Source organism: Limulus polyphemus, unplaced genomic scaffold (assembly GCF_000517525.1).
Source record: "Limulus polyphemus unplaced genomic scaffold, Limulus_polyphemus-2.1.2 Scaffold5474, whole genome shotgun sequence".
In the NCBI taxonomy this organism is placed as follows: Eukaryota; Metazoa; Arthropoda; class Merostomata; order Xiphosura; family Limulidae; genus Limulus; species Limulus polyphemus.
Genome location: NW_013671084.1, coordinates 33,643 through 44,409, shown reverse-complemented (window position 1 = coordinate 44,409; position 10,767 = coordinate 33,643). Strand labels below are relative to the sequence as shown.

At 30.4% G+C, this 10,767-nt stretch overlaps 1 protein-coding gene across 1 annotated transcript in view; it reads left to right on the top strand.

Moving 5' to 3' along the window:
* The first annotated feature begins 1,224 nt into the window (after window positions 1-1,224).
* LOC106472623 (eukaryotic translation initiation factor 4E-like) overlaps window positions 1,225-10,767 on the top strand; it is a 13,320-nt gene continuing 3,777 nt past the window's right edge. The window contains exons 1-4 of the mRNA XM_013933273.2: window positions 1,225-1,341; window positions 4,738-4,925; window positions 5,656-5,719; window positions 9,268-9,385. Coding sequence (XP_013788727.1) covers window positions 1,297-1,341; window positions 4,738-4,925; window positions 5,656-5,719; window positions 9,268-9,385 — 415 coding nt within the window. The 5' untranslated portion in view covers window positions 1,225-1,296. The remainder of the gene's footprint in view (window positions 1,342-4,737; window positions 4,926-5,655; window positions 5,720-9,267; window positions 9,386-10,767) is intronic.

The window sequence follows — 10,767 nt, the reverse complement described above, 5'->3', positions numbered from 1 at the left end:
CTCTGTATTCTATCCAACTTGCCCCCACCCCGGTGACTTAGTGATAACTCTGAAGACTTATAACTCTATGAAGAGGACTTCGATACTTGCGGCGTGCAGAGACAGCTATCCCATTGTATAGCGTTTTAACTAAATAGATAGCTAGCTGTGATCGAAAGTCATGGTATTAACATATTTTATGGATGGTTCTACATTAAATTTAAAGGCAGTAAAGTTGAAACTTGACATTTAGAACTCGCTTTAAATTAATTTTATGATATTGTGTTTATAATTAAATGTTTTAAGTCATAAGAATACGTTGAAATTTATAATATTTTCGTTAATAAGTGTGATTAGGTTCTCACTGTTATAACTAATTTTACACAACAATTTCCATACAAACCAAATCAATGTAATTGTAAATTGTATAATTAGACATAACTTAGTGTGTAAAGACTATTTTGTATATACTTGAAACGTACTTCCAATAGTGCCTTCCCGGTCAGTTTTACCACAGTTAACCTTATACGTAGCAATGCTTAACGTAGATATAAAAGTTTTGCCTTGCTTGTGATTGTTGTGCTTCTCAGAGGAAATAGAACTCTTTCGTAGCTCGTAGATTCAAATTCCTTCCCAGGTAAATTGGTGCAAAAGACTAATGAGTATAGGGTATGCTGGTTAGAGTTCTCATCGGTCAACTACATTATGGGAGTAATTCCCTCGCATCATAAAATTGACCTAGTGGTTTGAAAAGAAGGAAGCTGCTACGCTCATTCAATCGCATGATCATTCTAATTATTAATTAAGAAAACCCGTTGTGTATTTTTGTGCTTACAACGGTGTTGCTGAACTATCGGTCCGTGGGATTTCACGAAAACAAACAAAAGAAAAACAGATAGAATATTTATGTATAAATCGAAATAGTTTTTCGTTGTACATAACAGTTTCGGGAGGCAGCGAGCCCGCCCCTGGTTGAGAAACGCTGCTTTACAACAAACAATAAAAACATGTGTTATGCAGGTAAAGTGATCTACATCCTACTTTGTGATATTTTCCCACAGTTAGTTATTACTTGAGATTTCTTGTGAGGAGACTCCACAACATTTTCTAATCAGATTGTTTTTAACAAACATCGTAACGTATCTTTAATTAACTCTGAGAAATATCTTGTAACTATGTTCGGTATAATCTTTCATGTTTACGCATTCAAGATAGTAAATTTATGTTGTATTTTTTGAAGTAGATGGCGCTTGTTACTTGGTATAGGTAGTACAGATATATCGTGGGTTGCAACTGGAGTAAAGAGAATAGGTCCTTATGGCATATGCTACTATGGCGGCTGAGAAAGAAGGAATGAGTGAGGTAAGGTATCTACAGAAATTAGGATCACTTAAAAAAATTTGTTTAAATATGTGTTGCTAATTTCCTTGTTTAAATATTATTGAACATTTTCTGCGGAATATAGTAAGCTGGTTGTCTGAAAAAAATATTGGTTTATCTTCAGATAGGCCTTGCTTTGCCCGTTGACCGGGTGTGACCTGCTTAGCTTAACTGTTAACGACACGTTAACATTTTCGTAAAGTAACGTTAGGCTTCAGATGTGAAAACTAGGTTTGTGTACGCTAGCCATATTTCACGTTGATTTAAACAAAAAATATAATATATTTTGCTTTTGAGGTTCGTACTTTGTTGGAATTCGGAAACAAGTGCACTCCATAAAATCCTAGTTATAATTATTTCAAATGTGAAATACTTAAAATAGTGTTTCAGTGTAAGTTATTTTTAATTTTAGGTTAGATTTATTGAATTGAGTGTATTTCTTTGTTACTTTTATGAAAAATAATTCAGCATAATATTAAATTTAAGATGTGTATTCCTTGTTGAGTGATGCCAACAATTAGAATATAAGGCCTTACCATTGATATTTGAGTATGTAATTATCTTGCATTACATATTTGTTTTAAAATTGGGACCACACCTTTGAACTTGACATTTTATGTTACGATGTATAATATCACAGCAATTATAAACTGTTTTAACTGCTGCACTTATTGAAGTTCCATGCTGTGTCATTTATATATTGTCGGGTAATGAATATGTTGGTTAGTCTTTTTATACATTACCTTTTCTAACACACAAATAGCTTGCCATGAATTCTTGATCAGAATTAGCAAAGGTACCCTACAATCAATTTCAAAAGTTATAACAGATCAAGACAGGTGTCAAATTAAAAGTAATATTTGTCGTATAATGTTTGAATGTAAAAAATATGTCAATTCTACAGATGTGTAACAGGTGCATTTAGGCTTTTAACTTTAAAAAAAAAGTTAATGACATGGATATGTATCTAATGTAATTCTAAAAAAAAAAGATTGATTGAAAGTAAATATTTGATCCAAATAATTGTTGACAATGAAAAACATGCTTACATGCTTGTTGGTCCATCTAGGTAGTCCCACCCATGAAACTAAACTTTTTGGAAAAAAATTGTCATCCATTATTCAAATATTTTTCAAGCCTTCCCTTAAAATTATTGCTTTCACCACATCTGAAGACAACCCTTTCAAAAGCTAATTACTCTGTTGGAAAAAAATAAAACTGTCTTAATTGAAGATGACTCTTACCCTGCAAAAAGTTTTATTTGGGTTCACTAATCCTACCATTCTTACCATTAAGTATGAAAAAAAGGTGATTCATTAACACTACCAATTCCCTTAACGATATGAAACAACTCGGTCAGATCCATTTTAACTCGTCCTTTTTCAAAAGAAGATAATTTCAGAATTCTGAAACTGTCCTTGTATGACAACCTTTCCAACCCACGAATAAACCTAGTACCCCACCTCTGAACTCTTTCTAACAGTTCAGTGTCCTTCCTAAGGTAAGTAACCCAAGACTGAACACAATATTCCAAATGTGGTCTAACCAATGACCTCTACGATGAAATTATAACCTCTTTAGACTTGTATTCAATATTTCTGTAGATACAACCTAAAATCCTATTTGCCCTACCACTAGCAACAGCACACTGCTTGGATGATGTAAAATACTGATCAACCAGGACACCATGATTATCTTCCATATTAGGGTTATTTTCATTACTTTGTATTTGTTATAATCAAAAGCCATCTACCACTTATTTGTAAAACTCACAAATGGTCTGAAACATTTTGTAAAGCAGCAGCATGTTGTTCACAGCCAGTAACAAATTAATGTTATCAACAAGTTTAAGTAACGTATGCATCTTTCATTCAACTAATCAATATTAGTGTTTCTGATAAATATTATTGTTTTAACTATTCAACTGTCCAAGTCTAATGAGAATAATTAGTTGAATGTAATTGATTAATGGGCCCGACTTTCAATTGATTATCAAATTCTACTAATCACCCAGCTCTATTAATATTTATTTTTTGTCATGTGTGAACTTTTTTTCTTTTTTGAACCATCAGATGATTTGGTATTAATTTATAATGGAAATTTTGATAATGAGCTCATAAAAAAATTAACAATGATTTAAAATACATAAGGAAGTGGTTTAATAAATATTATGTTAAATGTAAATAAAATGGTCTACATGAGATTTTCTCTAAAAAAAAATCTAGTCGAATAATTTTAAATGAGCCAATAATTTATGAGAATTGTATTTGCAAACATTTATCTGTTAAAAAAGATATGAATAATAATTAAATTATACAAAAGTCAAAGTGTCAAGTGTGTGTGTTGGAATAATATTAGATCATAGATTAAATTGGAAAGAACACATAAAAATAATGGAGAAAAAAATTAAAGATATCGGCAGAAGATTTTATTATACATAAAAAATATTTATCTAAGAATGAAATGAAATATTTATTGTGCTTGGTTTGATTTAATTATATAATATGGTATCACCTATTGGGGTGTTACCTACCTGACAAACGTAAGAGGTATAATACAGTTACAAAAGAATATTATAAGATGCATATTATCATTATCACAACATGACCGTACTAAATTACATTTTAAAAATTTAAATATACTACCATTGTGAAAATTATATAATTGTAAAATACTAAATAGATTTAGTTAAAGATATTCAAAATTAGGAAAAAATAAAATTAATATTTGAAACAAGAGCTGAAGTACATGGGAACTTAAAAACTTCCTAAAGTAAGCAAGGAAATATTTAGAAAAAGTTATTTGTATCGAGCACCAAAATTATATGATAATATTCCAAAGGAAATTAGATCACTGTTTAGAATAAAAATTAAAAACTTTGTATGTTAGCATTAAAGAAATGGATAGCTAATATAGAAGGACCAGAGAGTATTATTTAAAGTTTATGCATTATATGAAAAAAAATAAAAATAGGTCATAATGTAAATATTTTTGTAAAGGAAACATTAATGATTTATTTATGGTTCAATAATATATTTATTGAGAATCCACAATTGAGAAATCTTGAGGATCATTTTTCTTTTCCATGTTTTATATTATTTGTATTGTGTATTTTGAATTAAATTGAATTGATTATTTTGTCCTTCAAAGAATCGTAGCTTATACTTTGAACATGATATATAAAGTAAAGAATTTCATGTTAACATGAGTTGTATTTATATGTACAAATCAGTATTTTCAACAAAATGCTAATTCATTAACATTAATGACTTTGACCATTTAGTAACAAAGAGTTTTTCTAATTTGTAATTGCTGTGTGGATTGGTGTGTTTTTGATGTTGATTTTAGAAAGATAAGATTATTATTATTATTTCATAGGGAGATCAATCCACCAGCCAGGAGGTGGAACAAACAGCAGAAGGTGAGAATCTGAGTCCTGAAATGTTAATCAAACACCCTCTTCAAAACAGGTGGAGCCTTTGGTTTTACATGAATGACAAGAGCAAGGCTTGGGAGGAGAATCTATTGGAAATTACTTCCTTTGACACAGTTGAAGATTTTTGGGCGTAAGATTTTTAATTTGTATATGAACACTAAAAAGTTTTTATTTGAGTAAGGTGTGCTATGGAATTTTTCATACTTCTTTAGTTGTATTGTTTAACTGTTTCTCTTTTTATCACAACTGAAAATTTCATGCAAACAAGCTTGATCTGAACCATGAAAAACAGAGGTTTATTACTTATAGTAATTATATGTCGGCGATCGTACCTATGCAACAAAATGCACCCGATTGTGGAAGGTTTGAGCATTTAGTGTATGTAATTTTTTATTTTGTTATAGTTAATTACATGTGCTCAGTACCTGCTAGACATACCCAATGTCTCGTCATAGAAAAAAAACTTCTGTAACTTTAAAACACTGTAATATATCATGTAAGCATTTTTCACACACAAAAGTAATATCTAAAGAAACTTTAGGAAGATTCTCAGACTTCTGTGGTTTGTTCCTAAGTTCTTCTAAACTTTCCGTTAGATTCCTTTGTTCTTCCCTGCAGGAGCTCCTTTTAATCACTTTTTGATAAAACCACTTTATTTACCCTGCATATAAGCCTAAACTTTGAAATGGGTTGAAAATGTCTAGAGAAACATTGAAAGCGTAAAAAGAAATTAAACTTATATCCTCTGATGTATTAACTCTAGCTTTTTTTTTTATAAAATCAAGTTTTATCTGTGGTTGATTTTAATGTTACATTTCAGATATAATACTTTCTGTACACTTGTGATTTTTTTGTTACAGGTTATATAATCACATAGAGGTGGCTAGCAAGTTAAGAATGGGATGTGATTATGCGTTGTTTAAGGTAAGAAAGTATAATTCATATATTACATTAAATATATTTTAGATATTGGTGATCAAGGTGAAAATTACTTTGTTTATGAATTATGAAAGGTTTTATATATTTTAATACATTGTATGTTCATCTTTCCCCCAAAAAAAACTAAGATATAATTCATACAATAGATACTTTGAGATGTTTTTTACATTTTCATGGCATGTCATGACAGTACAATAACACTTTACTGAGATTTCTTTGTTCATAAATTAACTGGTCTAAAACAGTTTTACTTCTAATATTTTAAACAAGCAATTTTGAAAACTAATTCCTCGTGTGAAATCGCTTTCCCTCCGACAATATTGAAAGATTCTTTTAAATTGTATAATACTGATAAAGTGTTTATACAAAACTGGAGATGATCAGTAGCTTGGGTTGAATTACATCTTTCTGAACATCTAAAAAAAAAAAAAAAAAAGCAATTCATACAAGTAATATAAATATATTTTTCAATGCCAAAGTTTAATAGAAACTAAATCTAAATTTTGTTCTAGAATAACCATTAACTAAGTTGAGCTTCCAGTATTTAGAGAATACACTTTTATTGTTTGATATTTTAACATCATATTGCCTTTAACTTAGTGTGAATGTGGAAAATGATTGATTGAAGAGTATTGCATTGTAAATTATGTTATAAACTAGTTTAGATTTTTAAATGAAATTGAAAGCAAACTATGAAAAAAGGAGTAAAAAGTGCATAATAGTAGCTGGCAAGCCAGTGGTTCTGTAAGTAAAAGCATTTAAACACTGGTAAAAGAATGGAATTACAACTTAGTTAATACCTTATGATTAATGTAAAGACCAAAAACATAGTAACTTGTGGGTTATTTGAAGTTGATGGAAAGAGAACCTAATTACTTATAAGGCACAAAATTATAGTTTATTCAAATTATAGTACATCCAAATTCAAGTTGTTTGGCAATATTCAATGATGTCATTCATTGGCAGGGAAAATAATAGCATCGTGGCCAGTGTTTACAGTGAAGCATTCTGGGATACCAATATAAGTGTGGGTTGCGTATCAGTCAATGTTATAGGAGTTTTAAAAAAAAAAAAAAAAAAATAGATGGCACCCTGACTGCATACTGGTACATATAGATTCTTATCCACCATCATTCCAGTGAACTGGTGGTAAAATGATACCTGGAAGGATAAAAAAGAGGCTCTAATAATACTTACATTTATGGCTTGGCCTGAACAATGTCCCAATATGAATGTTATTAAGGCTGTATAAGCTTTTGTGGAAACTGAGAAGATAAATTGGCAACCAAACAACTTGGCTGAATTCTAGGGAGTAATACAGAATACTTGGAACAATATTTCTCACTAATTCATTTATACTAGTGCAATACACACCTTCATTTTTGTATTTTCTCTAATAATTATTTACAAAACATTTTCACATTATACATGTTCTTATTTCCAGTTCTTAGTTTTTTTCCACCTAAGATTACCTAATCTGTGTTGTTGTTTGTTTTTGTTCTATTTGTGGAAAATAGGTTATAACACATTTCTTTACCTGAAGAGCATTGTTGTTTAGGAACACTTGATGTTATTTCTTCCAGAATCCTTGTAGGTGTAACCATCGTAGTAAAATGAAGCACTTGTTTGACTTAGCCTACAATTAACCATGGATTCTAACCTACAGTTCAGTTTTATTGAAGTTAACAATTGGTATTGGTTTCAGTTTTTCAAAGGAAATTATTACAAAAGTATAACTTAGTTTTGGGAAGAAAAAAAAAACAGTTAAGGATTCAGTCTTCTTTGTCTTTCCTTCACTGGAAGGTCTCTAGTTTTTTGGTCATTGATAAATGACTTTGATTGTGTAACTCATATCCTTGTTTTTGGTATGTGATCCATAATGTATACATATCATTCTCACATAGACACAGAGAGAGAGTGCATGTTTACACATCTGACAATTAATCGTAAACACTGAAACTGAATCGTTTCGCATTAGGCACTTGTCAGGTGATTTATTGATTTGCCAAATTCCTTGAACATTTATGCTGTAAATTGCTTATTTTACTGTGAACAGTTTAAAGCAGGTAAAAATTGGTAATTTAGTAAGTTGAGAACGACTGAAAAAATTAGTTCAGTTCATACAAGATGTGTGTTTATGAAGACATGAAATTGAAATGTTTATGCTCATCGTGGTCCAGTGGCTATTGTATTGGACTGCAGGTCAAAAGATCCTAGGTTTGAGCCATGATGCTATTAAATATTAAAGTGACAGTAAATTTTTATTTGGTTTAAAGAGCCTGGCAAAGCCCTTGTTGTAGCTGACTGGTTGCCCTCCCTCTGAACAGCTATACTTGAATCTTAATATCTGACTTGTCCAGTCAGTCTGTATGTGTATACGATGCTATTCAGATTGTAAGTTTAAATTTTCTTTTTTTTTTTAAGCAGTGCATTAATAGTAGAAAAATTACTTTTGTCATGTTCTTAAGTGATCGTGTAGTTTGGGGTGGTGTATTTAATCACCTAAAAAGTCAAGTTATATCATTTACTTTTTTCAACCAAAAGTCTACTAGTTGTTCAGTTCTGGAATTTTTTTCTTTCTCTCTCACTACAGATTATGATGTTATAGGGTAATGTGTTTCATTACCAAATGCATATTGTTATTATTCAAAATGATTTTTGTTTCAGTTTTTAGGAATTTGCTTCTTCTGCCCTTAATGAAGCTCTTGTGCCCAATACAAAATCTCAAGCCATTTTAAGTTGTGCTCACTCATGAGTATGTTATAACCTTCTGTCTGACCTTAATGATTGTCTACAGAAGTATTTCCATCATACAGTTGTGATAGAACTTATCGTTACATGAGGGTTATTCCTTGTATTGGACATGTTGTATCATCAGAACTTTTAAATATTTGTTTTTACCTGTATTAAATCTATAGATTTTATTTTTTACATTTTGTGACTCAAAGTTCTTAATATGAATATTTGTTCACTGAACTATTAGTGGTTGTTCCTTTTTAGTTTATTAATATTAGCAGACTCCCATGCAAATTAACTTCATTATATAACTTCTCATTATAGTTGAATTAAAATCTGTTTTGGTAGCAAATGAAGGAAGCTTCATCTGCCCAAGAGCTAATTCTTAGTACTTGCTAACTCTTGAGGCAGATTTTATCCCCTTCAAATTGAGATTTTGGTAGGTTTCATATATTTGCTGTTGCTATGTTTTATTACAAGAATACAAATACACATCACTGGCTTAGCATGCACTTTCTGAGTGCATGAATGGGTAACATTGTCTCCACCTGGAATAATGTTGAAGTATTGTTGCTAATCCATCAAAAGAGGGAAGAACTTGTTAGCAATTTATAATACAGCTTTTTGTGGTAATTTGTAGTTGTTAATGCTAAAAGGATAATATTACCAAATCTCATGTTGTTAACAAAATACCTTTAATGTTGTTATTCTTTTACTTGTTAGTTTTTAGTGTCTAACTAAATCATTTTGGAAGTTGATTTATTGAAGTTTCAAGGAACCCATGTTTTCTCTTTTAGTATGGGATTAAACCTATGTGGGAAGATGAAAGAAATAAAAAAGGTGGAAGATGGTTAATAAACCTCAATAGAAATCAGCGTTCTTCAGACTTAGATGCTTACTGGCTAGAAATTGTGAGTACTTTTGTTAATTCATAATTAAAACTTTTAGCTGAGGGATGAAAGTTGCATTCGTTTCTTCACTGTAACTGTTGGTAGTGTTGAATTGTACTGAAATATTAATTAATGACATGTAGAACTTTAGTTAACAATATGTGACAAAACCATCATTCTAAAGATCGACGTGCATACCAGCAAGATATCCCATAGTGCAATTCAATTTCACAAACAGAGTTGATCGATTAGCGGTATTTGCTAAATAGTTGATCAATGGGCTCATTAATTGATTAGTACAGTTTTGATGACAACATGGTACATGTTTCCCCATATGTAGTGGACATCATTAGAACTGTATAAGCAGTGGTTCTCAACCTTCTTGCCACCAAAGACCCTTTTTATTATTGTTTTCCCTCATGGACCCAATTCTGTGTCCTTCCATGTATTATTTAATTAACCCTTTCATAGTGGGCTTGGTATAATATACACGGGTTCATATACACATTTGCACGCTTTAAGGTTTTATACTATTTAATTATACTTTTAATTCAGTATGTGCATCTTTACAAAATTTGATATAACTTTAGTAAACATTACATGTCTTTTGTGCACCAAAAATCAAATTTTTTAATGAAGTATTTTTACTAAAGATTTGTTTGTGAATATATAGCGTTACTAGTCCTAGTGAAAGTGATACTTGTGTTATGATTAAAGATACTATTTTTCATCCCAAAAATCTCATATTTCTTTTGTGTAATCTTTAAAACCTCTTAAATACATTTCAAACACTTGTTTTCAGTAAAACTATATATTATCAGTTATTTAATGATATAATTGAGTCTTCAGCCTGTAGACAAGTCCCGAAAGTATAATGAAAAGACAAGTTGTAAAATTATAAATAAAGAAGCCTTTTTTTATTATTGATCACGAAGTTTCAAAGTACTTCTCTTACGAGTTTGATCTGCTAAACATTTCACATTTATTTTCTGTATTTAAGTAGACTAAAGTAGAACCCTGCTGAAAATGAACTAATAAATTACCTCTTGTGTCAGTAGACTGTTTATGCAACACCACCTTAATACGATATTCCTGAAAGCAACAAAGCACACGTGAAAAGATAGTCGACTTGACCCCCTGCTCCGAGAACAGATATCTGATGTATCGGATTATATATATACTAAAATGTTTCTTGGAAAATTCAGAGTATGGTCTTCAAATATACATTTTAGAAAGGAAAAAAAAAATATTACATCACTCTACTAGTACACCCAAAACATCTGTAACTTGCTTGGGTTTATAAATAAAGTATATATATTTGTTTAAAAAAATTGTTATCTCCATTCAGAGCAACAACTTGGTCATCAACATTCAACAGTTTTGGTGAAATTATTATTTTCTCTTCCA